A 27,512-nucleotide genomic window follows, 5' to 3' on the forward strand; every position below is an offset into this window, starting at 1 on the left:
CTAGAGTGGGAGGGGAATGTACCTGCTGTCACCTAGGCTGTGAGTTGTGCAAAAAGCAATTTAAAAGAGTTGTTTCGTCTTTAATAGAGGTCAAAAAGTCAACCCGCATGATTATGTCATCTCCTTGCTGGCAAAGACAGAGGTTTTAAAGCACCATGACATACCCACCAGGTGAGAAATGAGATGTGCTCAAAGATCTTCATTGCAGTACTGCTTCTAAGAGTAAAAGATCGGAAAATAATATATACATAAATGTCCAGCAGTGGGGGACAAGCTGGATACACAATGGAATATCCTGCAAAAGAATGAGGTCTCCAGAACAGAGTAAGTGCACGACACTGCGGAGTGCTGTACTGCCACTGGGTGAAAGCGGAGGGGAAAGTCAACAATGTATTGATAATTGCTTACATTTGCATAAAGCAGTGGATCTCAAACTTCACTCTGCAGAGGGCCTTTTTTTAACCATACTTACTTCAGGCAACGTCAGCCTTGCTTTTATTTGGGGGAGGGATGTGGGGAGTGCCCCACTTTTCTTTCCCTGAGTTGAACTGCCCAGCTTTCTGGATCCTGGAGCCCCACCGGCCACCCGCGCTGTAAGCCTGTAAGTGGTCTCTTTCCCTAATTACTCCAGCAAACGCAGGAGAATGTTTCCCCACCCTCAAGTGGCCGCTGAATGTGAGAAGTTCAAGGCGTTTGAAGGAATCCCGCAGGAACCGGAAAGTTGGAATCAATAAGACGGCCCTCACCTCCACCGCCATCTCCTTTTCCTTCCTAAGGAAGGAAACTGAAGGTCTGAACTAGGCGGCGACGGGCCGGGGACAACCTGGCCCTCCGATATCCCCGGCCCCGCCCCGCTGAGGGGGGAGGAGCGACAGCTACGGTGGATCCTCCCGCTGGCTTTGTGCGCGCTTGCAATCCAGCTGTCGCCGCCCCACGAGCCCCTGCCCCCCGAGGGCGCACATTTCCGGGCCGCCCACCACCCGGATCGCTCCGCGATCCCAGATCTGCTCCCGCCCGCTCGGTCCCGGTCCGGCCCCAGTCGCCCCCTGAAATGCCGGTCGACTTTACCGGGTACTGGAAGATGCTGGCCAACGAGAATTTCGAGGAGTACCTGCGCGCGCTGGGTAAGTGCTGCCCGCCGCGCTCTGCCCGGGGCGCCCGGCCGGGCCGCTGGGGGTGGGATCCCGGCGCCCTCCCGAGCCGGCCGCCTACCCACCTGCCTCCGCTGGCCCAGCCGCCGCCCTGAGCACCCCGACCGGGGAAGGGTCGTCTCCAGGGGGCCAGCAAGTGCGAATTGGAGGACGGGGGTTATTAGGGTTCATGGTGGTCAATGTCTGATGGTTGGCTCTCGAAGTGGATAATTTCATTAGGAAAGCTGGGCTTGGTTGGCTAGCTTTAGTTTTCAAAAGGTTAGCGTAAGGGTAGAAAACTTTGTTGTAAAAAAAAAAAAAAAAAAACAAAGAAAGCAAAGAAAAGAAAGAAAGAAAAAGACACAGACCAGCTAGCTGCACGCAGAGGCCTTGCTAATGGAGCAGGGGACCCCGATGGTTTTCTTGCGGGGGGCGGGTGGGGGGCGGGAGAAGCGGCCTCCTAGGGCCCCGCTACCTTGGCAACATTTCTCTGAATTTTCCAGTCAACTCTCTGCTCCTTTCTGCCCCCGCACTCCCTGCAGATGTCAATGTGGCCTTGCGCAAAATCGCCAACTTGCTGAAGCCAGACAAAGAGATCGTGCAGAACGGCGACCACATGATCATCCGCACGCTGAGCACTTTTAGGAACTACATCATGGACTTCCAGGTTGGGGAGGAGTTTGAGGAGGATCTGACGGGCATAGACGACCGCAAGTGCATGGTGAGGCTTTGCGTACACCTGGGCATCTGCTGCCCAGGGGTCCTGACCGAAGGCAGGGCTAGTTCATCTGAGAGGGGAGCAAGGGCCTTTGTGTTCTTAGGGGCCCAAGATCTTCACACTCCCAGCCCCCAAGGTAGGCAGCTCACGACTCATCAGGCATACCCTCCAAAATGAAAGCTGCGGTTTGTTGAGTCTCTACTGTGTCCCGGCATTGGTGCTTTATACACTTGCCTTCATCTAATCCTCATAACAACCTCTGAAGGAGGTCTCAGTACGCCCATTTTACAGATGAAGAAACAGTCTCAAAGAGACGAAGCAACATGCTCAGAGTAACACAGCTAGGGAGGGGCTGGGCAGGAATTCCAGGCAAATCTGTTGACTCTCTTCTCTGTCTGAACTGTAGGCTGGGGGAGGAAAGCAAGATGAAACACAGGCAACCCTTCTGAAGTGTAAACTTCCTACCAGACCTGGCTTGAAGCCACTCTAGGAAGCAGGGGGCACCGTGACTCTGCCGTCTGACCTGCCCCTCTTCATCCCCAAAGTGGGGTTTGGCTCCTGGCCATCCCCTTCCCTACCCTATCCTCCGCTGCCCCCTGAGCTTCCTTTGAAGCTTGCAGCCAACAACCTACTCAGTAGGTCAGTGCCACAGCAGCCCAGGCCAGAGGAGGAACAGTGGGGGAAGGGAGTGAGCCGCCTGCCCCCAAGGGTGGGAAGCTGGTGACCCGGAGACCCCAATTAGCGCCACCACAGCAGCCTCCGGAAGGTCAGCCCGGGGCCTCCATCAACATTCTTGGGGTCACTGGGAGGTCAGGGTGCTCCCGGTCTCCCTTTCCCAGTCTTGGGTCCAGAGCTAGCTCACTCCCACCCCCAGGGAGCTGCTTTGCTTACTGATGAGCTTCTCCCTGACTCCTCTTCCCCTCCCCCTCCTACCCTTTACTGAGGGTCTGCTCCGTGCCCTGCACTGTGCCAGCTATTTTACACCACAGCCCAGTGAGGGAGGGGTTAGTAACCCCATATTTTACAATGACTGAGGCTCCCAGAGGAGATTCCAGAGACTGGACTTTGAGGCCCACACTCCTGCTCGGGGCCAGGCTCCTCTGCGGCTTGCCTTTGCAGAAACCGGGTGTCTGGGGTTCGTCAGGACTGTGGTTGAAGGAGTGCCGGTGTCTGGGGATGAGGAACCCCAGGCCAGAATGACTCACCCCCCTACTTGTTGATTCATCTGAAGGGGATCTGAGTTAGTGTCTGAGTCTGCGCTTGGAATGGTGGCGGAAGAGGGGGTGGCCGCCAAGGAGGATCCTTGGAGAGGCCACTGCAGGGAGAAAACACTACTGTTGTAAGGAAATGTCAGGTCGTGCCTTTAAAAGGCCCAAGGCCTCTTAATCCTCGGAGAGGCTCACAGTGGGAAAGGAGACCTTCAGACAGGGCCTGCCTTGGCGAGGAGGGGGCCCGGGCCTGTCGGACCACTGCCCAAGGTCTGGTCCCTGGCTCGCTGCCTGGAAATGCACGTAAGAACAATCCTTGTCCTCGGCCCACTCTTGAGGTACTTACAGGGCACAACAAACATCTCTATTTATTTTGGGTCACTGCCACCTCTGGAATGTGCTGGCTTGTACTTACTTGGCTAATTATCTTTGCTGTTTCATTCCCACCCTCATCCATTACTGTATGAAACATTTATTGATCACCTAGTAATACTAGTTAATATAGGCAGACCTCGGAGATATTGCAGGTTCAGCCCCAGACCCCCGCAATAAAACGAACATCACAATAAAGCAAGTCATACGAAGTTTTCTGTTTCCCAGTGCATATCAAACTTATGGTTACACTATACTGTGGTCTGTTAAGTGTGCAGTAGTATTCTGTGTAAACAACAGTGTATATACCTTAGCTAAAAACTACTTTAGGGACTTCCCTGGCGGTCCAGTAGTTTATACCCCACACCTCTAAACCAGGGGGCACGGGTTTGAGCCCTGGTCGGGGAACTAAGATCCCACAGGTGGCGCAGCCAAAAAAAAAAAAAGAAAAACTACTTTATAGCTAAAAAAATGCTCACCATCATCTGAGCCTTTGGCAAGTCGTAATCTTTTTGCAATAGTAATGTCAAAGATCACTGATCACAGATCTCCGTAACAAATAACGAAAAAGTTCGAAATACTGCGGGAATTACCAAAATGTGACACAGAGACCCAAAGTGAGCAAATGCTGTTGGGAAGATGGCACCAAGAGACTTGCTTGATGAAAGTTGCCACAAACCTTTAATTTGTAAAAAACACAATATCTTTGAAGTGCAATAAAACGAGGTATGCCCATACTCTTCAAGTGCTGAAGTACCGTTCCCCTTTTATTTTAACTCAGTGAATCTTCACAATGCTGGTTTCAACCCCATTTTACAGATAAGAAAACCAAGGCAGGATTTCTTGTTGTGTGACCTTGGGAGGTTAAGGAAGTGGCAGAGGGAGGGTTTGAGTGCGGTCTGACCCAGCGGAACATGTCACAATCTCTGATGTCCAGGAACTCACAGTCTTTGTGGTGGCGACAGACACACACACAGTGAGAACACAGTGTGATCAGTGGTGACAAAGGGAAGCTCCAGAGGAGGGCATCTCAGAAGGGATTCTGGAGGTGGTGACTTCTCCACTTACTTGTAACAGAAAAGAGGTGGAAGGGACGGGTTTGGACACAAAGGAAGGGGCACACGGCCACCCTCTTTTTTCGGCCATTAAGCATTAGGACAGTGGTAGGTGAACAGATCAGGGAGCCCAGCAGCTGGGCAAACTCGATGACATTGTATGAGGACTCGTGGTCACCTTTGCTGTCCCAGGACTCAGGGCGGCCCTCTCCCAAGTATTATAGATGGCACACACTAACCGTGCTGTTACCTGTTGGGAGGATGGACGGCCCTCTGCTCTGGCCTCCCCTTGGCCCTTGCGCTGCAGAGAAGCCCTTCTCCCCTGCTGCCCAGCTGGAGGGGGGCCACGGGGAAGAGCACGGCTGGGGGAGAGCATAGGATAATAGAATTGTGGCAACTGTCCAGCCTCGTGCTTGTGAATGAAGGGGAGCTGCCTGCAATAGGCCACATGGCCAAGGCCTGGAGGGTCCTCGGGGGTCCTGGGCAAGGTGGTTGCCAAAGAGAGTGCACCACTACCCCCTGCTCCCCATACCCTGCAGCCACCAGCCGGGAGCAGTGGCCGGAGGAAGCCAGTTCTCAGCATCAGGTTGGCCTCATTCTAACATGTACTTCCCAGCACATTGCAAGGATCTCACTGCTCACCTGTTCTGTTCATTCCTTTCTTGGTCCTGTAAGCATTTCGTGGTGCTCACTCTGTCTTTGCAGCCCTTGCATTACTAAGATGAATCGCACAAGAGTCCCGCCCTCGTGGAGTTCAGTGTAGTGGGGGCAGCAGACCAAAGCAGTCAATCATACTGAGATGGTGTGCTGATGGGGAAGGACAGGCAGAGAAGGGCCCCCCGGGTCTGGGAGGTCAGGGGCTGTTCCCACAGGAAGTAGAGTCTGAGTAGTGGCTTGAAGGATAGGCAGGAAGTAGGCAAACAGAAAGGGGACGAGAGGAAGGTCAAGGCCAAGAGAACAGCACTTGGTAGGTGCTATTTCAGACCTGTCCCACACCAGCCCTGGGCTCAGCCTGGGGACACAGAGGCAGCAAGGCCTCCTGGAGCACCCAGGCCAGTGGAGGAGACAGACACAGCCTCAGGCCATTACAGCCCAGTGCAGTGATGGAAGCACAGCAGGCTAGGAGGGCAGGGATGGGGGGATGGGGGGCAGGCAGTGGTCAGGGAGGGCTCCCGGGCGGAGGTGATGGCTGAGGGGGCCTTGAAGGACAAATAAGAATTAGGGCGGATGTGGAGAGCATTTCAGGCGAAGGGAACCAAGTGCACAAAGGCCCAGAGGTCAGAAAAGGCCTGGCTGGGAGGGGTTTCATCCGGGACAGAGGTGCAGTCTGCAAAGACTTCATGTGGCCAGAGTGTAGGGTGTGGCTGGGGAAGAGGGCAGTGCTGAGGACCCAGTGGGGAGCCTGGATGTGGCCCCGACAGGTCCCAGGGAGCCTTCTGGGAGAGGTGTGGTCAGGCTGCCATCCTCCCCAAAGGGCCCAGAGACTCAGAGAGCTCTGCTCCTGCCTCTTTCCATGGGAACCTTATCTGTCTTCTGGAACAGCAGCCAGAGGATGAAATCTGGCCTGCAGATGTGTTTTGTTTGGCTCACACAATGTTTGACAAATTTAAGAGCCAGTTGCCAATGACTGCCAAAGATTGTAAGATGTCGTAGAAAAATCCATATTTCTGGCTATTTGTACCCCAGTAAAATCAAGACTGCTAAAAATGCTGGGTGCCCTTTTATTCCTGCACCCTGTGGATCCCCAGGACACTGCCGCAGTTCCTTCTTTTAGATGGGACCTTCTCCACTCTTCCACAGCCCTCACCCCACCCTGGTACCTAAAGTCAAGGATCAAACAGCTGTACGTCATTGTTTGCACCGTGTGTTCCTTAGAGCAGTAGTTCCCGAAGCTGAGACCGGCGGCGGCCGCAGCAGCAGCAGCGTGAGAACTTGTTAGAAACACAGATTCTCCAGCCAGACCCCTGGTGGATCAGAAACTCTGGGAGCGGGGCCGGCAATCTGGGTTTCAATAAGCCCACCAGGTGGTTCTGGTGCAACTAAACCTTGAGAACCACCGCTTTGGAGAAAAGAAACCTCTCTGTACCTGTGTCTCTGTAAAAAGTGGAAAACACTCATGATGTTTCTTAGGCACTCAGGTGTAGAGGGCCACATGCTGGCTTAGTCAATCGCTGGACCCCTGTGGACATGGCAGTCCATGCCCAGAACCACCTGAAATGGCTCTGCGGTCTCTCCCCAGGCTCACGGGTGGAGGGGCTCAGATCTGTGTAGCCGGGATCACTCAGCTCCCATTTGCAGTCTTTTCTATTCAGATCTTTTCATGACCACAAGCAGCCAGGGCTGTGGTTTTGGTAGAAGTGTATCAAGACTGGACTCAGCTTTTCTCCACCGCCTCCTGCACGCCTTTATCCATTAAAATGAAATCTCAGGCCCAGTTTGAAACCAGTATGATTTATTGAATCTAGCAGATGGAGGCTTTGGCAGGGCGGGGACCTTCCAAAAGGGAGATGCTCCTTCACTTCAAATACCGTTCCCCACGCCAGGGCCAGGGAGCCCTTCGGCACAAGGAATGATCGGGTTCCTGGTTCCCAGCTCCCCCAGCACAAGCAGCTTTTGTGGGAGAAGACGAGTCTCGGCAGGAATCCCAGCCGGGACCCTGGCTCGGAATGGTGGTGGCAGAAGGGCCATTTGTCATCCCTTTGGACACCGGGTCAAGTTTCCCCTGGGGGAGGCAGCTTTGTTCACTTAGCAGCGGGCACCTCCTCCCAGGCTGAGGCCTTGCCTTCATCTCCAGCCTTGAACTCAGGATGACCCCTTCCACAGAGCCTGCCTTCCACTTCCAGCCCTCTGTTGCTTTCTTTGTTTTCACTGCAAAAGGAAAAAAAAGAATTCAAATGGCACAGGAGAAAGTGGACTGAAAAGGAAAGGACCCCTTCCCTTACTTGGCCTCATTCCCACCCCCCAGAGGTTATCACTGTTACTGTTTCTGGTGGATCTGTGCAGAAATCTTCCTCGAATATAGAAGCCATCCAGCCATGTAGTTACTGAGGAGGTGATTTGTCAATATTTCTATCTAAAGCCAAAAAAGACAGAAAGAGGGAGAGACAGAGAGAAAGAAAGAAAGAAAGGGAGGAAGGAAGGAAGAAAGAAAAAGAAAGAAAGAAAGAAAGAAGGAAAGAAAAAAAATCTATTTCTTAGCACATTGTTTTCTCACTCGATGATATTTCTTAGGCATCTTTCCGTATAAGCACGTATATGTTTCCTTCCCTTCCCTCCCTGACTTACTTTCCTCCATCCATCCATTCATCTAAGTATATATGGTAATACATGATATCTACCAAACTGCTGTTAATGCTTTGGTTTAAATTCTTTTGCCAGCTTTCTTCTGATCCTATTCTTGATTCATTAAAGAGATTTTTTTTTTTTTTTTTGGTTCTTATTTTAAAAAACACGATGCCAAAGGCAGAATTCACTCCCTGGGCTGCAGAGCTGAGAATGCCATTGGATTTGGAAGCCTTCTGAGAGCCGCCCCTTCTCAGATCAGGCCCCCAGCATGTGGCAGGGTCTTTTCCAGGAAGGAAACACGGAGTCTCTTTCATGTCTTAGCTAAAGTTCTTCGACCTTTGAAATCGGTGTCAGCAGCATGCTTTTGAGGATTACAAGAAGAAGAATTAAAGCAACCCAAATAAAATTCACAAAGTAACTTTCAAGAATCACACTTGTTTGTTAGGTTTTGTTTTTTGTTAGGCAGGAACAAAGGAAAATAACATGTGCTAAATCCTTACTGAGTGCCATGCCTGTCCCAGATGATTTTAGCACTTTTTCTCTTTTGGTCCCCACAGCAAATGCTGTTCGGTGAGTATCATTATGCCCATTTTACAGATGGGAATCTGAGGCTCCAAGTTGAGGAACCTTTTCAGCCCAAGGTCATCCAGCCAGCTGGTGGCAGAGGAAGGGTTCTAACTAGTTTATTTATAAAGCTATTACAAGGTCTCCTATGGAGCTCTGCTGAGGGCCAGCACCTCAGTTCCTTATTGTGAGGCTCATCGCAACCTGGAGGTGAGCACGGATGGTACTGACCAGGCTTGGGGATGTGGAGAAGGAGTGCTGGTAGTAGAGTCAGACATCTGGTTTTGAATCCTCCTCTATTACTTAGTTAACAAAGTGACCTTAAATGACTGGACCTGCTGCCTCTGTTTTCACATCTGCAAAATGGGCATCATGATTGCTGCTTCACCTGGCTCACAGCAAATTCTGAGGACCATGGTGATAGCACAGAAGACAGGGCCTGGTGAAGCCACAATACTACGTGCAGTAAGCGGGCAAAGCCCTTCTGATACCCTAGACTGCAGGCAAAGCGAACTTGTGATGGCCAGATGTTTACTGGAGGATTACAGCTGTTTGTTTTTATGACCGATATTGCTCCCCTTATTTGGTGGGAATGACCCCTACTTACCTGTGGGTTCTGGTGAAGCTGCAAATCCCAGTACATTGTGTCTCCTGGGATGAGCACCTTAAACCAGGGCCATGACAGTATCCCGTGGCCTGTCCCATGATTGTGCGTTTGACCTGCACTGGGCCAGTCGTACGTTTCCTGCCACCCTCCATGGCTGCATGCAGAAATCCAACAGAAGGAAAAAATAAGATGAGGCTGGTAGATAAGCAGAAATGAGAGAGAGAGAGAGAGAAACCTCAGCATCGGAGGGTTGCTGGAACTCCTGACAATGCCATTCTGAGACTTTTCGTGTGTACTTGAACCAGCGAATACATGCCCTTTCTTTCCCCTGAAACTATTTGAACTGGTTTCCTGTTGCTTGCACCTAAAAACATCCTATGACATACAGAGCCCACAGATCATAGGTTAAAAACCACGTAAGTAGTTAAAGCACTAGTTCTCAGACTTGAACTTGCCCCACATCCAGAGTTTCTGATTCAGGAGGTCTAGAGTGGGGACCAAGAACTTTTCTAACAAGTTCCTCACTGATGCCGATGCCGTGGGTTCAAAGATCATGCTTGTGATAACTACTAAGAAAGAGAAATGAGGAAGTGGGCTGGCCCACGCCCGGGTTCCAGTGATGTTCTCATCATGAGTCAGTGTAATAAGCCTGTGTTGGGGTTAAGGGTGCCCAGTTATGGGGGATGAATGAGAGTGGAGAGGTGCAGTCCCTGTGGATGGAATCTGCCTGGGGACACCAAACTTGCAGCAGCCCATGATGGTTTGCAACTGAGGGTCCGAGTAAGTGATACCAGTCGTGTGTGCAGCTGGACAAGCGAGGGATACAGAAGAGCAACTGGGAGCCTTGGCTTTGAGATGAACCTGGATTTGACTCCTGGGTCCACTCTCCAACTGTGTTTCCTTGGGGAAGGTACTCTATCCCTCTGGACTTCAGTGTTCTCATTTGTAAAAAGGAGCCAGAGGTAGTACCACTGATGGGATGTTGTGAAAATTAAATGTGGTGATGAATTATTTCAAATTTCTATTGCTACGTAACAAACCACTTCAAAACTTAGTGCTCCAAAACTCCGAAACGATAACAGTTGTTTATTTTCTTCATGAATCTGCAGTTAGGGCAGGGCTCAAAGGGGATGGCTTGTGCCTGCGGCATGCCATGTCCGTGAGGCGTTGGAGGGTCCACTTTGCAGATGGCTCACTCATACTCACTCTCTACTGGCTGCTTGAGCTTCCTCACAACATGGCAGCTGGGTTCTAAGAATGAGAGGGCCAAGAGAACAAGGCAGAGTGTATGACATTCTTATAATCTACTTAGCCTCTGAAGTCATATAGCAAGAATTTTGCCATACTCTGTTGGTTGAAGCAGTCACAAAGGCCCACCCGTCTTCCCAAGGAAGGGGACGTGGACTCCACATCTCAGTGGGGGAGCACGTCGGGTGGAAGATACTTTAGAAAAGTTCAGTGTGCTATATGCAAGCTAAGCTGTGACCACAGTGCCTGGTGTCTGGTGAGTACACAGTGGGAGTTGGAATATTATTCTCTGGCTGAAGTTTGCAGGTCTGTCAGGGCTGGGCTCTTGTTTCTGGCTGATCTCAAGTAGCAGCAGAGCCCACAAGGACTCCGTCGGGGTGGGAGAAGGTGTGTGGTGCCTAGAGCTGGGTCTCTGCAGGCAGGGCGGGAACTCCACCTCCCTGGGCTGCCTGCCACCCAAGGCAGGCCCTGCATGGGAGGCTGGCGTGTGAGTTGAAGGGCAAAAGGATGGCCTCAGAGTGTTGGGAGCGGTGCAGGGCTTCACCTTCAGCCCTGCACCCACCTCCAAAAGTACTTGATATATGTTATGTATTCAACCCTCCAACAATCCTAGCACAGAGGGGCTACCCTCCCATTTAACAGACAGGGACCTGAGGTCCTGCCAGGGTCGCACTCCCAGTTAACTACAGCCCAGGGACTGAACTTCAGATGTCTCTGACTCCCAACTTTGTGTGGTTTACAGAACAGGCTGCCTTCTGCTGGTGTCCCTAAGTGCCCAGGAACCACAGGCAGTTAGAGTGACTGGGGGTTTTTGATTCCATAGACCACTACGTAGCCACGAAAGTGATCTCTGTGAAGATAAATGGAAAGTGTTTATGGGCAATCAGTCCACAAGTTCCATAGATTCTGCTTCTTAATATCTCTCTCCCCTTTCCTCATCTTCTGAATATCTCTTGCCTGTAATAATAATAACAATTAATGTCTCTTATGCTTAGTATGTGCCAGGCTTGGCGCTGCTGGCCGAGATCTGCAGCTTCCGGGCTGAGGGCGGTTGTTCCTGGCCCTCCTCTAAGCTCTTACTTGTCCACAGCCCGTCTCCCTCTGAGGCAAGACCTGGCAGTCCAGCTGTGTCATAACCGGTTCAGTCCATGAACCAGAATGTCATCTTTGGAATCCCATCTCTGCCACTTACAAACTGGGTGGCATTAAGCAAGTTACTTCACCTCCCTGTGCCTTCACTTGTCTGTGAAATGGGAGTTATTATCAAGTAAGGGATCTACTTCACAAGCTACTTCACAATGAGGATTAGATGCAAGAAAGCCTGCAGTCAACTGCTCCATCAATATGAGCTGTTATTAGTAATTCTCTCACCTTGTAAACTGTGTGCTCCAGAAGACAAATTCTGGAGGTGGCGATGTGTGAAGGGACACCTGGCCACCCAGAGAAGAGCTAGCAGGGTTACACGTGCAGAGGCTGGCCTGAAAGGGCACTTGCCTCTCCACCCTGATGGAGAACGGTGCGGGGCAGCGGGGTGGGCCACAAGGCCAAGAGCAGAGGGGAAACCAGTGCTTACTGAGAGTCCAGAGCTGCAACAGGTCCTTGCAACCCCTTGTTTCATTTCATCCTGATGGCTCTGTTCTGTGGCGGGACTCATTAGCCCCATTTTGCAGATGAAGAAATGGAGGCTCAAAAGGTAAATTGCTGGGGTCACCCAGCTAGAAAGAGGTGGGGATGGATTGGAGCTCAGGCCTGCCTCTATCCAAGGCCGTCATCAGGTCCCTCCTGAACGCCCAGCTCAGTCAGGCAAGCTGCTGTCTGCTGGCCAGATGAGCCCCACAGCCTGCCAGGTTCAATGGCAATGGCATCCATGGCAGCAAGATGTTCATGTGGGAGCAGTAAGCAGGACATGGGTTCAGAGTTGGGGAGAAGGGGGTTGAAACCATGACTCATGCTCTTCCTGGCACAATGACTAAGCACTCCAGGCCTCAGAAACTCGGGGCCAGTGTCACTCCAACGGTTAACCTGTTTATATAAGACTAATCTATGGAAGAAGAAATATATGCCTGAGATATTTTGTCACTTAAAAAAGGTGTAAATTACAAGAGTACCCCTAGAATGTTTTCTGCCATTCATTCATTCTATTGATTCAACAAATGGTAATGTGCATTTTCTCGGCCATAGATTCTAAGGTAGGGGCTGGTATCCTACAGTGAATAAAAGGATTCCAGAGCCCAAAGAACTCTTGGTCAAGAGATCCTGACCTGCTCACTCTTCCCTGGTTACTGAGCTACCATCTTTTATCTTCTGGGAACTGTTTGTTTCTGTTCGCCTTGAAAGATAAAAAATAGGGGCCAGAGGCTCTCGTGGAAGAGATGAGGCCTTGGGTGGGCTCTGCCCTTCTGAGCCCCTCTGAACACCTTCTGGCAGGACGGCCCCTCCTTTATTCCACCCCCACTGCAGGTGGACCTGAGAATGGGCCGATTTCTTACACTTGCCCAAGTAGCAAAGCCAGCTCTGCCTGCCAGATAAGCAAATATTTGGATTTTCCATTGTACCAGGTTTGGCTGGTTGGAGCCACATAGATGTGAAGTGAGGAAGAAGAGATGCTGGTAACTTCTAGGGTTGGAGGTGCAGGGTCACACTCCTTGGGGAGTATCATGCCATGAGAGTCCAGCCTGGCAAAGCCCATTTAGAAGCCTCACTCATGCAGCCCCTGACCTCCCTGCATCTGTGCAGGCTGTTCCCTCTGCCTCGGATTCCCTCGTTCCTCTTTTCCAGATTCTACTTCTTCACCTAACTCTCTTGATGTTTTTTGGTGTCGGTTCCAGCATTACCTCCTCCGGGAAGCCTTCCCTGATGGACCTCTGTCTCTACTTCAGAGGCGGACGAAGTGCCTTCCCACTTCCAAAATCACCATCACCTGCCTCTACCCAGCACTTGCCGTTTTGCTGGAATTCTCTGTCTGCTTGTCTTCAATAGTCTGTGAGCTCTTGAGAACAAAATTCTCACCTTCCCTGCTTCTATTTCTAGCACATGAGGCTGGTGTGCAGGTGTGGAACCCGCATTTGCTGAATGATGCTTCCTTACGCAGAACCATGATGCAAAGTCTTACTGTTCATTCAAGGGTCAGCTTAGATCAGGGAACCGCAGAGCCCAGTAGCCAAGAGCATGGGCTGTAGAGTCAAACCTCATCTCTGTACTTCATGACTGGGTGGCCTTAAAGCCTCAGTCTCCACAGCTGTAAAATGGGGAGAAGCATAACTGCTCCAGGAGGTTTAAAGAATCAACTTGATATGACCCACGCTTTAATACCCTGCCCAGCATATAGTGAGTATTAAATAGATGATTTTAGGGTGGTGATGGTGATGGTGATAATGACAGTGTTGTTATTACTTACACCAGGAAGTACCCAGCACACAACACACAGGTGCTGTTGATGCCAGTTTACATGTCTGTCTTACCTCCAGCCTGAACTGCTCTATGGCAGAGCTTGGGTCCAGCCCCAGCCTTAGGGCCACCCTCGGTGCTGGGCCCCTGCAATGACTGAGCCCAGTTCCACAGGATCCCTGTGACCTTCTCCAGCCTCACTTCCCCCTCCCCATTCAGAACCTTGGCCTCATGGGGCCTTGAGCTCTCTGGCGGTTTGTTGTTTTAAAATTAATCCTGGGCACTTTCTGGAATGTTTAAGGAATTTTAAAAATTTCATGTCAAGATTAGTCTTAACATTTTATCATTTAGTTTGTTCTAAGAATCGTGTTATCATTTGCTGTTCACTTCTTCATGGTATTGGAATCACATTTGCCCATGCCCACGAAGGCCTGCTGTGGCTTTACTGGTCTATAGCTGTTGCTTCTAATGGCTTTTATGTGCCTAATTACTCGTTCGTGTTTTAAGGCCTTATTAATCTAGTTTTAATATGCTTACAGAATGAATCGGCTTTTCCCCCGAATGTGCTGATTTTAGGTCATTGCCATTCCCCTGGGAAAGGATCAGAGGCTCACCCAACCTGACCTCCCAGGCAGGGCAGCTCATGGACTCAGCCAGAAAGAACTGGGTTCAAATGATGGCTCAACCCCTAACCCCGAGGAGGCTTGGGCTGGTTACTTAACAAGCCTAATTTTGATTGACTCTAAATCTTGAGGTGGAAAGCTCCCAGCACCATACCTGGCACTTGGCAGGTTCTGTTACCTTCCCTGCCCTTCCCACCCACCCACTTATTTCACAGGCATGGGAGGCTGAGAACCTTCTCGTTATTCCAGAAACCCTCAAAGCGTGAAGCACACTATAACATCAAACTCCAGGAGGAATGGCCAGTTTGTATCTTTTAGCGATTCACATCACGCTTAGAAAGTGTCTAGTCACTGTCTGGTTTTTCAAATTTCCCCTTAAATTTAAAGAGCACAGGCTTGGGAGTCAGACCTGGGTCAGTCCTGGCTCTGCCCTTTGCAAGCAGAACCACCATGGACAAGACCTCCCCTCTGAGGACCTGGCTCTGGAACCACAGAAACAGTAAGGTCCAGTCCCAGCCCTCTGGGAAGTGGCTCTGTAAGCAGAGGGCCTCCCAGAGCTGGGCAGGCGAGTGGGGGGCACCACCGATCCATCTTCCCCCTGCTCATGAGAGTGGATGTTTGGGACATGTGGGAGCTTTAAGGAACGTCACAAATTCTTGGCAGCCAAGTTGAATGCCACTATTTGTGGTTCATGCCAGGTCACTGCCAAGAGATGGGTCCATTTAGTGGGAATGGTCTGTCACTCCCAGTATAGGTCACTTATACAGGGTGAGGGGCCTCGAGGCTTCCTTGGAGCCAGCTTCCCCAGGCTGCCTGCGGGAGCTGAGTTTTCTATGTCACCCCAGTGCCAGCTCGGGTTTCCATGTGGTCAGGGGAGCGGGATAATGGCTTTTGAAGTGACAGCCCCCTGTCAGAGTAATACAAAGCTGTCTTCACTCATCTTTTGGTGCATGTATCTCCGGGAAAGCTGCTGACAAGGCCGAAGTGTTGGAGGTTATTAGTTTTTAATAGAAAAGTGAGACCGGCTTTGCTTTAGAACCAGCTGCCCTGGGCACCAGCTTGTTTGCAGACTTCAGATGATCTAGGCAGTGAGAATTACCGTTGGGAGGGGAGTTGAAGGTGGCCATAATTTTCCCGTGTTCTTGGTTTGTCTGGGCTTCGTTTCCAAGGTGGAGTTCCCAGAAGTGGGGTGCCAGGCAGCTCTGCCTATCCCCGTGGTTTGTACCATTCCCACCTCAGCCGCCACTGGCATCTGCCTTCCTGTATCACTTGAAAAGCACCAGGAACATCTTCTTGCCTGAAATTCCCCCACTAGACCCTGATTAAATGGATTAAGCAATGGTGAGTGTCCAAGCTGGGCGACTGAATTGAATGACCTCTTAAAGACCCTTTCAGATCTGCATTCACAGGGCAAGCTGAGCCTTGTCCCAGACTTTGCCTGGTGTGGCACAGGTGGCTGCTCACCACAGAGGGAGGTCACAGAAGGAGTCCTCGTTATCAGAAGCTATGTTTTGTGTCACAAGAAAACAAGTGACCATTGTTTGTTATATCCCCCTCCCAACATTCTTTCTTTTCCTTCTTTCCTCTCATTTGTTTGTAGGTGATCGTCCTCCTCCCTGACTCCCCGCCCCCCTTTTCTGTTCTTAGGACAAATCTGATCCTCTGGGAAATGGCTGGTTTATTCCCACAGGGTACAAAGCTTAAAAAGAAAAATCCATGCCCACCACATGTGAACATGGAACAGCAAAGTGGGAGAACTAAATCGCATTTTCAGAGCCATCGCGGCTGTCAGTGGGGAGTCTCCAAATAGATCTTCTGCTTAAACAAAGACTAATTAAATTTTAAGGGAAGCGGACATCGCAGGGCTCCTGGGCACCCGCCTCAGCAGGCAGCCCCTGCAGGGTCTCCTCTTGGATCCAAGTCTCCTGGAAAAGAAGGAGCTTCTGAAACATGTAGCCATGGTGAATAGCTTGTCCATCACTTCTTCACAAATCTCCAACTTAAAAAAGAAAGGCTCTAGTTGTTGTTCAACTTCGACAGGCAAATCCCACCCTTATCTAAGCTCTGGACATCATGATTACCATTACCTCGGGATCCATATGCCAGCCCTACGCATTTTATGTATATTTTCTCTCCTCTGCATACACTGGTAAAGTAGGTCTTGCAGTTATCCAAAGCCACATAACAAACCACCCCAAAGCATAATACGTTAAAACAACCACCACTTGCTCTCATGACGCTGTAGGTTGATTCAGTGTCCACGGCTCCGTGTGACTGCATTCAGCTAAAGGCTCGGTTGGGGCGACCAACAGACTGTCACAACCTCTGGCAGTGACTGCTTTCTCATCCTCTGGGGCTTATCATGTGGGCTTTCACTCTAGTAGAATAGCCTGCACTTCCTTAAAGCACAGAAGCTCGGTTCCAAGAGGGGAGGGTCCCGAGAGGACGAGCCCCCCGCGTACAAGGGCTTTTGAAGGCGCCTCTTACCTCACGCTTGCTGCTGTCCTGTTGGCCAGAGCCAGTCACGCAGCCAAGGCCAGAATCAATGTGAGAGGGGCTTCACAAGGGCGTGGATGTCACGTGACCCATTGGGAGCCCCGATGGAACAGTCTGCCATAGTAGGTACCATGAATCCCCCTTTTGTAGATGAGGGCGCTGAGGCTCAGAGAGGTTCATCCTGTTGCCCAAGGTCATTCCACCCAGTTAGGGACAGAGGACCCAGGTCCGTTGACTCCAAGGAACATGTTCTATGCTGACAATACTGGGTCAACCTGATACAGGGTGGGAGGGCGGCAGGTACGAGGAACCCAGGGTAAATTACAGCTGAGCTTCCCAGAGGACAGCCTGGCAGACTCCCTGGCCCACTGGGGAGTGTTCCACCCAGCAGATCAGAGCCATGGGGCTGTGTGAGGGCGCAGGCAGCATTGGGGGGCATTGAAAACATGCTCCAGGCCACTGTCTCAGTTATAGTCTGGCGCTATAACCCTGTCTACCCCCCAGCCTCGTACTCGCCCCTCCTTCAGCACTGGCCTGCTTGTCGTTATTCGCTCTGTTTGGGATGCCTCCCCACTTTAAAAAACTAGCTGTGTTTCCTCTGAAAATGAGGGGCCCTCCTGGGCACTGCAGCCCCTGTGCTTCCCCTGATGGCAGCACCTACCACACTGCGCCATAACTGCCTGGCACTTCTCTGTCTGCCCGTCTCTGCGGTGATCTCTTAGCCCAGGGGCCTTCAGGACCCATCTCTGGCTCCCAGCACCCCACACTCAGCAATGGTTGGGCTGAACTGAAGTGTGTTCCTCCCGGGGGCTGCTCAGAGTCTTAGCATAATGCCCATGTTTTCTCTGCTCCCCCCAAAAACTGAGCAGACATTGGCTGGGTGCGTAGCCTGGCCTGGGAAACAAAGGGGCACTGAGTCACGCAAGGCCCATGTTCCAGCCCAAATTGTTTTCCTCATTAGCTGGGTGACACTGAGAAAGTCGCTTAACCTCTCTGAGCTCAGCCTCCTCTGTATATCCAATACAGACGAAAATAGTCTCTTTTCCATCCAACTCACTCTGGGTCAAGAGTCAGCAGGAACTCAGGGCTGAGAAAGTGCCTGCTCTGGACACTGACATAGCATTTGTGCGTTAAGGATCCTTCTCTTTGAGGGTCTGATTTGTAGGGCTCTAAGAAAGGGTTCTCTACACTCAAAGAGCCTTCCGCTCCCTGAATCCCTTGATCTATCATGAAGCCTGAAATTGTGCCATCCATCATTCTTTTGGTAAGGTATTTTTATTAATCTATATCCAAACGGTCCCTGTTAAAAGATGTCAAATGATCCAGAAAGTGTAACATGTTAGCACAGGAGCAAAGCCTGCTTTACTGGGGTTTTTTTAATTTAATTTAATTTTTTTTTATACAGCAGGTTCTTATTAGTTATCTATTTTATACATATTAGTGTATATATGGCAATCCCAATCTCCCTAGCCTGCCTTACTATTTTTTTTTTTAGATTTTTTTTTTTTAATTTATTTTTGGCTGTGTTGGGTCTTTGTTGCTGTGTGCGGGCTTTCTCTAGCTGCGGCGAGCAGGGGCTACTCTTCGTTGCAGTGCACAGGCTTCTCATTGTGAGGGCTTCTCTTGTTGCGGAGCACGGGCTCTAGGCGCACAGGCTTCAGTAGTTGTGGCATGTGGGCTCAGTAGTTGTGGCTCCCGGCGTCTAGAGCGCGGGCTCAGTAGTTGTGGTGCATGGACTTAGCTGCTCCACGGCATGTGGGATCTTTCCGGACCAGGTCTTGAACCCATGTCCCCTGCATTGGCAGGTGGATTCTTAACCACTGCACCACCAGGGAAGCCCCTAACCTGCTTTACTATTAATGAACATCTCTTTTGTGCTCATTCTCTGACATTGACATTGGAAGGGAAGCAGGTGTGAGCCTTTTGGAGATCAAGGTGGTGATCCTTATCAAAAGCCTTAAAAATATGCTCACTCTTTCATGCGACAATTCTTCCTCTGGAAATTTATTCTAAAGAAACGTGCTCAAAACTGTATACAAGGAAGTCTTCTTTATAGCAGCACAGAATTATAAATAACCTAAAAGTCCAGGAATGGGTAATGGGCTAAATAAGTATGTATGTACAGTGAAATACTACCAGGATTGTCCTCATGGGCCTGTGACCAGTGCAGTCCCACAGGCTTCTGTGCCCAGAAGGGCCCCTCACTTGGTTTAATGCTCTGCTGTCACTGTCCTAAAATTCTTAATCATTTTTTAAAAAGGAGCCCTCATTTTCATTTTGTGCTGGGTGGGCACTACAAATTACATAGCCATTTCCTAAATATATCACAATTAAAATAATGCTTATGAAGAATATCTGTTGAAGTGGAAAATTGCTTCTATTAAGTGAAGAAACTAGGGTGCAAAACCATAAATGATGCAATCCGAATTTTTTTAAAATAAAAATATATGTGTGCGTGTGTGTGTGTATACACACACACACACACACACGTATATAAAGACTGGACAGAAATACACCAAAATCTAATTATCTCTGAAGAAGCAAGATTTTAGGTATTCTTGTTACTACTATATTCTTTTTTGAGCATTTCTCGAGTTTTCCAGGACAGAGGGTATGAATATGCTCATAGACTCTAATATTTCCGTTAGAGACAGAAGTGTATCTATTGTAACTGAGCACCAGTGGGTCTCTGTTGGCCTCTGATAGCGTCTGGAGCCCTCAGTGTGCAGGGTAGACTTCTGGATAAACACATGAAGAGAAGCTCAGTTGATGAGAAGGCCAAGTGTTCTTACGAGCTCCTTGAAGTTGAGGACCGTCTGATTTCCGTCCCCACTTCCCTTCACAGTCTGGGCATGGACAAGGCGCCCAGTGAATGGGCATCTTGTCTGTGGCTTGAGGTCGTTAGTGGCCTTTACCCTCGACCCACCTCATCAGACATTCACTTCATTCTGTCCTGACTTGGAGGTGGGACCTTCTTTCTGGCTTGGGGCTGGACATGTGCCCCGAGTGATCTCCGGACCAGGGAGAGGAGCCGCCCGCCCCCCACCAGGTCCTCCTGTGCCCCTCTCCCTCTGGGCTCCAGGAGCAGAGGGCAGATTGATGCCTGTGCAGAGCTGGGGGCGCACTGGCTCCACCTGTTCCCCTTGGCCCTGCCTCTCATTGCAGACTTCATCCCAACAGTAGAGGGCGGTAGAGATCAACAAGCTCAGGCGTGAGACTGGGGGTTGGGGAGGAAGTGGGAGGTGGCCCTCCCGTAGGGAGTGGCCCACTCACTCCACACTCATTTCCCAGATTCCTCCTTCTCTCCTAAATCTTTATCAGGCTCTAGCTGACTGTCCTCTCAGCAGAGCACGGCAGGAACACAAGAATCCTAGAACCTTACCTCTGTAAAGCCAAGGCCTCTGAGTTCATGGCCGCTGACACGTCATATGACAGATGGGGACACTGGGGCCCAGAGAAGTGATGGACTTGCTCAGAGCCACACAGTGAAGGGGCAAATGGGGTTCTAACCTCTACAGGGGGAGGCAGGGCCCATGTGGATGGGAGGTGGGTAGCTGTGGATATGGGAGATGCCCACTGCACACAGGTCCCAGTCTAGACCATGAGCTCCTGGACCATCTCCCCTCTAAATTCCAGCACTTCGAGCCCTGTATTTCTGGGTGGGTCCATGTGCACAGGCTGGGCCTCCTCCTGCTCTCTGTCTGCCCTTCAGCACGCCCAGTACTTGGCGGGACACACGGGGCTCGAGGAAGATGTGAGCGCTCAAAGCTGGGGCCGGAGGCAGGGGTGGTGGCCAGACCGGACGGGCAGACCGGGGGCTTCCTCCTCTTTCCCCCACGGTCCCCTGGAATGTGGAACCTGCCTGAGGAGCTTCCTGAGCACGCCCCGTGCTGTTCAGTCTCTGTGCCTTCGTCTGGTCGTGGTCTGCAGAGAAGCTCTCTCTCCCAGCGCCTGCTTGTCTCTGCTTCCGCTTTGCTCTCCTGTCCTTCAAAGCCCAGCCTGGTGCCTTCTCCTCCCAGCGCCTCCCTTCCCTGAGTCTCCTCTGGGCTCCCGCAGCCTCTGGTCTGTAACTCTGGTGACGCTGGGCACCTAGGGAGGCAGCGTAGTCCAGTGGGGAGGGGGACCTCTGAGTGTCACACATCCGTGTTCTGATCTGGCTCTGCCATTGACACCTGGGTGGACTTGGCAAGTCCCTTAGCCTGATCTGTGGAGCAGAGATGCTAGCCCACGCTCCACGTGGACAGTCATGGGGATCCAGAGTCAGCGCGGAGAGTGCCTGGAAGAGCTGCCGTTTGTACCCGCAGATGGTGATGTATACCTAAGGTCATTCTCCAGGCGGTGAAAAGATGTTTGAGGAGGTGAGGGGGGCTCTTTTTTGGTGTCGCAAGACCTTGCAAAGGTTGAAACAGTGAATGAATGAATGAATGTCTGGGGATGAGCAGGATATTCTAAGAAGTCTGCCTCTCACCACCAAGATGCAGGCCAGCAGCCCTCACGCACCCCCAAACCCACTGTGCGCTCAACCCTCAGAAACCCCTCCTCCCTTCCCAGCCCCATTCTCAGGCTTTGCACCGACAGCTCCCGCCCCAGTGACTTTTTCTCCCCTAATTACCCATTTAAATGAAACTTATGAAGGTTTTTGTGAATTTTAAAACCGATTTGCCTGCTTTGATAAGAGCACGTGATAGACAAGGAATATGAAGCTGCAGATTTTCTGTAATGAAATTGACATGAGCGCACCCTGGATTCTCCAGGTTGGGGCTGCCCCTCCCCCAGCGCCCAGGGGCTGCTGGCTCCAGACTGACAACTGTGGTTTTTGGCTCCGCAGACCACGGTGAGCTGGGACGGGGACAAGCTCGAGTGTGTGCAGAAGGGCGAGAAGGAGGGACGCGGCTGGACCCAGTGGATTGAGGGTGACGAGCTGCACCTGGTAGGTTCCGGGGGTACGGGAGGTAGGTAAGCCAAGCTGGGCCCCAGAGGCCCTGGTCATGTTGGGGTCTGGATGGACTTTGGAAGTAGGCATCATGGGTGGACCTTGGTTCTGCTCTGAAGCTTCTCTTCCAAGGCCCTGGGGAAGATGCTTGAGTGACTTTAAAAACTGAGCAATGTGTTTTCAAGGTCTAGGCTGACCCACTTGTCCAATCAGAGGGAGGAGGTGAGGGGATGCATCTGCTAAGCGTGAGACGGGGAGCATTCTGTATCTCTTTCCAGTGTCTCAGCAGCCCGACGGGCCAGGTACTGTTATGGTTCTTATTTTGGAGATGAGGGCACAGAGGCTCACATCCAAGTAACACAGCTAGAAGACAGCAGAACTTACGTTTGCTCCCAAATGATATCTGTTTTCACCATGCCAAATTGTGGCTAGCCAGAACCAGGCGAGTTCTCTAAGCTTCTCAAGACATGATCTTGTTACCTGAAAATTGGGTTCACCTCTTGGTGGGTGTCGAGCCAAAAGATACAACCAAGTCAGAGGTCGGGAGAAGGAAGGGTTTATTACTCGGATCAAGTGAGGAGAACACCGGGGACCTTTCCCAAAGCTGTGTCTCCCTGAACAGCAAAATTGGGGAAGTTTTAAGCCAAGGGCACATGTGTATTCATGAAGGGGCTTGAGCAGAGGAGAATTCAGCATTGAAATGGGGCAAAGGTCAACAGAATCCAAGCTTTAGTTGATTGAAGTCACGAGGGTCAGAAAAGGTCCACATCATGATCCCATCCTCCACCTGGGTGGAGGCCTTAGTTCCCGAGGAACTCAAAGATGGTTATGTGTATCCCTTGAGGAGGAACTAGGCCCCTGTTTTATTGCTGAACTGTGATAAACTGTGATAAACAAGTACTGAACTTGACTGCTTTTCCTTGGTTCCTGCATTTCTTCACTTCCCTTAAGATAAGTAATTACTGAGACCTGTTCAAGGGCAAGCACTGTAGCCAGGCTTAGATCACAAAATGGCTTAGGCCAAAAATGGCTTCTTTTATGTCCGGGCACTCCCTACCCTATCTGCTTACAATCTCTACAATCTAGGTTGGAGGAGGAGAAGCCTTCCTTGGCTCAGGTGTGGGCCCCACGCACCCTGTCCTCCAGCCTGGGATCGCTCGTCAAAGCTACTTCTATTCTATCCATTGTCTGGAAAAAGCACATCCAAATCCAGAGTAGGGGCTTTAGCCTCTGGGGGGCTAAAAATAACACCTGCCCTCTGAGCAGAGACCTCCTGTCATTCCTTCTGCCACCTTGGAACTCCCCAGCTACTTTCCTTCTGAGAAAGGAGCCTCGTCCAGGTGACCTGGGGTCTATTCTGACTCACCGGGTACTTTTGGGGAGGTGCCTTCCTTCCCTCAACCTCATCTGCAAAACGCCATCCTAGCACATAGGGCTCCTGCCAAGGTCAGGGTCTGCAGGAGCTTTGGGACAGGTGAGCGCTGAGAGGAGGCACATCATATTCAGAGGCTGCTTAGGCTCGTGTAGAGCCTGGGCGGCAATGCCTGACCTTGAGCCTTTCTCCCTCCTGGGCCTCTGTTTCCTCAGCTGCAGAGCAATGAGGGTAGGTTATGTGATCTCCATTGGCCCTGTCAGCTCAATAGTTCTGTGGCTTTTTGCCAGAGGTTGCAAAGTGCGGGCCACAGGCCTCTTTTATCTGGCCATCATGGGCTTCAAATTTCTTCAGCCAGTAATTTAAAAATTAGGAGATGTCACATAAATATTCAGATTTCTAGACTCCTACCAAAACAAACAAACAAACAAAAAGCTTCGCAGGAAGGACGCAGGAAGGGCAACACTGTGCTGTCATTCTTGCTGGCAACACTCAGCAGGGGTTGCCCTGGAGGCAGAGCATGGACTTTCTTAGCTGCATTTAGCACTACCTGGGAGCTTTTAAAAATAGCAATTCCAGGACCTCACCCTCTGAGATACTGATACCAGTCCAGCCTAGAACCCAGGCATTTTTCAAACTCCCCCAGTAACTCTAATGTGCAGCTGAAGCTTGGAACCACCATGCTAGTTTACAACCCTGGTCTGCGGTGACGCCTTTGTGGGTTGAGCCTTGTGTCTGGCCCTGATTTCTTGCAGCCCTGCACACAGACTCTGACCTGGGCTCAGGCCTGACGTTCTTAAAGCCTTTGGCTTGTCGAGGGTAGTAGACGGAGGGAGGCATCTGAGAGTCCTGTCAGTCAGCTCTGAGCCACATCTGTCTCCAGCCAGCTCTGTCTATAGGGCATAGCCAAGACCGATGTCCACTGATCCAGTTCAACTGACTCGCCAAGGAATTGTCTAGTTCAGACCAACTCTTGGGGAAAAATAGCAGTCACAGAGTATTTTCCAAGTCCCTGCCCCTGGATGCGCTGAGCCCCAAGTGTGACCTTGTTTTGGCCAATAACAAGAATCTGTTTTTGTTTCAGGAGATGAGAGTGCAGGGTGTGGTCTGCAAGCAAGTATTCAAAAAGGTGAACTGAAGCCTGAACATACCTTAGTCTCGAGGAATGAGTGGCATGGACGGGGAGGGGCCAGGGTCCCCGTCTCTGCACAGCATGGGGCAGAGAGCCAGCCTGCATCTGTTAGCAGAGTCTGTCTCCTGGCTTTGTCTCTTTCCCTTTTCTTCAAACGAAGCCGTCCCAATAAAAGTGATCTATGCTCGAGATGTCTATTTTGGAAAAGCTTTGAAACCCCACTGTGCTCACATTTTCTCTGAAGGCTTCTGAAGCTGGCTGCTCTTGACGCCAGCCCTGAGCAGAAGGGAGAGATTCAGCCACACGCCTGCAGATTTAGTCCTGATGTTACGCCTGTACGGTCTCTCTCCAGGGCACAGCCTTGGGTCCCGGGTCTGTGGCCTGACATTCAGTCATCTATGTTTTAAGTACCTACCATATCATATGTCCAGTCAGGGCCAAGGTGTAGTGAGTGCCAGAAGCAGGCCAGGATGCCCTCTACCTCGGAACTTAGAGCCTTGTTAAGGTCGGACCAACAGTGATTTCATGACTGCACTTACAAGTGTACAAGAGATGCTCCAAAAATTGTTTGTAAACGAAATGGACCTGGATAGAATTTTAAACTCAAAGCTAGAATGAGGTGAACATTAATGAAAGACAATTGCCAATTGGATTTAATTTCAGAGATGTCATGAATACACACCTCATCACCCCAAAACCATCCCCACCCCATCTATGGGCTTATGTAAAGCCTTCCTCTTCACTGCTACAGATGAGGCATAACTTGCCAATCCCCCTGGAAGAAGAAAAGCAGCCTCGTGTTCTCACTAAAGTGTAAATGACTGCTAGCTGTGCCTTTGCATAAAGAAATGGGGACACTGAGTGAGGAGGTGGGACACCATGGGTAGGAAGAACCACTGGGAAAGGAAAGACTCACATTGAGGACCCTGAACACCAAACCTGCCCAGGCTGGGCCCTGCCCTTTGGGAGGAGCACTGGGGTAGGAGTCAGATGTGCTGGGATGGAATCCCAACACCACCACTCACAGGGCTACCACACCGCTCTGGACCTCACTTCTCTAGTCAGAAACTCACAGTAATAATGCCGCTCCCTTCCTGCACAGAGAGGTTCGTGAGGCTTGTCATGCATATAAAACTTGTAGACTGCCCAGTGCTAAACCAGTGGCTCTCGGACTTAGCTAAACCTTAGAACTACCTGGGGAGCTTTTAAAATTTCGTGTACCCAGGCCACTACCCAGGACCAATTACATCAGAATGTCTCAAGGTGGGACCCAGGCATCAGTCTTTTTTCCCCAAGCTCCCCAGGTGATTCTAGTATGCCACTGGAGTTGAGAGTCACTGCCCTAGACCAGTGTTTCTAACCTGGGGGTAATCCAGCCCCCGCCCAGGGGCATTTGGCAAAGTCTGGAGATATCCTTGATTTCACACCTTGGGCTGGGGGATGGCGCTCCTGGCATCTAGTTGGGTAGCGGCCAGGGATGCAGCTAAATAGCCTTCAATGCCCAGGACAGCTCCCACAACAAAGAATTATCCAGCCCAGTATGTCAAGGTTGAGAAACCCTGCCCTAAACAAACATAAGACATGTTTAAAGTTTTTTGATTACCGAGGTCATTTCCCTAGCCTATACCAAGGAGATGAAAGCCCAGAATGGCCTAAGATCCTGGAGACCCCTTTCACGTTTGTGGCCTTGGTCTTTGTCCCTGAGGGTAGAGAACTCAAAGGCAAAGATTCTTGTAAAGACCGTTCGTTCATTCATCACACAAATGTTTAATGAAGGCCTATTGTGTGCCAGGCACTGACTGAACACCACACCTGTTGGGGATCCAGGCGTTCCCATCCCATCCCAGGTACTGAGACCCCATCAGACTTCCACTCCCAATACATAAATGCCTCAACCCAACAGTTAGGTTCTGACGGGGGTCTCGATGGTGTGGCCCTGCTGGTGTGAGTGTGCATGTGATGTAGGGGTCCTGACCCCACCCTTGGGAGCCTCTGGTACCCAGGGGAGACTCCTCACTCTGATTGAATAGCTTGAATACTAGGACCTATTTTAGTGGCAGTGGGAGCCACAGAAGGTGTTTGAGCGGGAGAGTGGCGTGATCCACCTTTCAGCACAGCTAATCTGGTGGCCGTTCTCTCCGTAGTAAGAAAAGGTGAGGAGTCCAGTTGGAGTTTAGCACAGGGCAGTCACATTTAATTGAAATTCACTTCATATGAGATTAATCATCCCAAAGAAGTACAGGTCAAGTGGGAGGGATGTTTCTTATTGTACATAAATCTATAACCAGGGAAGCAGGCTTTGGGCTTTTAACCGCTGCTTTCCATTTTCTCAGCTCCATTTCCAATGGCTTGGAAAGGGCTTGCTCCTAAATTGGCAGCTGTATGTATCATGGTGCTTGTTCAGCCCTCTTTGAGGCATTTTAACACTTCTGACTTCCAGTGCAAAGCTATTGATGTTGGCTCCATTTTGGGAACACTACCGCAAGCTCCACCACTTAACTGACACTTGGATGCCATTGTTACCGGTTATAAAAAAGATTTTCAATTCTAACAACAGTGACTGATCACATAACTGGGCACTAGGAATGGATTCACTTACTGAATTTCCAAAGCATGGCAAAAATACTGTGATGCCCACAGGATGACAAATGATGGAGTTTGCCTATTTACCAGCTCACCTGGTGCCACGAGGCTGTGGAAATTGTGTCACTCCATCTCACAAATCCCTGGACCTGCCAACTTGGAAATTTTTGCTGTTTTTGTTTTTTTCACATTTTTGAAATGGAAGGGTTACATTATTTCAAAATACACCTGAAGTGAGACCTTACTAAAGTATTTACATCACATAATTTCAAATATTCAAAACCTAAGGGGACTTCCCTAATCGTCCAGTGGTTAAGACTCCACCCTTCCACCGCAGGGGGCGCGGGTTCGATCCCTGGTCAGGGAACTATGATCCCCCATGCCGCATGGTGTGGCCAAAGAATTTAAAAAATAAAAGAATTTTAAAAACCCAAAAAAACCAGGACTGCCATGTGCAGCAACTCAGGTGGCAGGGCTGAGGCTGGGCTTCGGGCAATGGAAGGCCCTCACTGGGAACTCGGGGTGAAGTGGCTGAGTGGCTAAGCTCTGGCCACGTGGCCCGGGTTCGAGTCCCATCTCTGCTACTTCCTAGCTCTGTGAGATTAAGGCAAGTCATGCAACCTCTATGTGCCTCAGTTTGCTCATCTGTAAATTGGGACTAATAATTCCTCATAGACTTTTTGTGAGGATTAAATTAATCTATGTAAGCAACTTAGAGCAGATGTATATTTTATCTGCAAAGAGATTTGAACAGTGCCTGGTGTATAACAAGCCAATTTATGTATGGTTAAAAAAAAAA

At 50.5% G+C, this 27,512-nt stretch overlaps 1 protein-coding gene across 1 annotated transcript; it reads left to right on the forward strand.

Annotated features, from left to right (window-relative positions):
* The first annotated feature begins 841 nt into the window (after positions 1 to 841).
* Positions 842 to 24,319, forward strand: RBP1 (retinol binding protein 1). Its single transcript, XM_061193628.1, has 4 exons — positions 842 to 1,124; positions 1,673 to 1,851; positions 21,522 to 21,623; positions 24,083 to 24,319. Exons 1-4 carry the CDS (start codon positions 1,052 to 1,054, stop codon positions 24,134 to 24,136), a joined length of 408 nt encoding a protein of 135 aa, XP_061049611.1. The 5' UTR covers positions 842 to 1,051; the 3' UTR covers positions 24,137 to 24,319.
* The last annotated feature ends 3,193 nt before the right edge of the window (positions 24,320 to 27,512 follow it).

This window comes from Eubalaena glacialis, chromosome 6 (genome assembly GCF_028564815.1).
Source record: "Eubalaena glacialis isolate mEubGla1 chromosome 6, mEubGla1.1.hap2.+ XY, whole genome shotgun sequence".
In the NCBI taxonomy this organism is placed as follows: Eukaryota; Metazoa; Chordata; class Mammalia; order Artiodactyla; family Balaenidae; genus Eubalaena; species Eubalaena glacialis.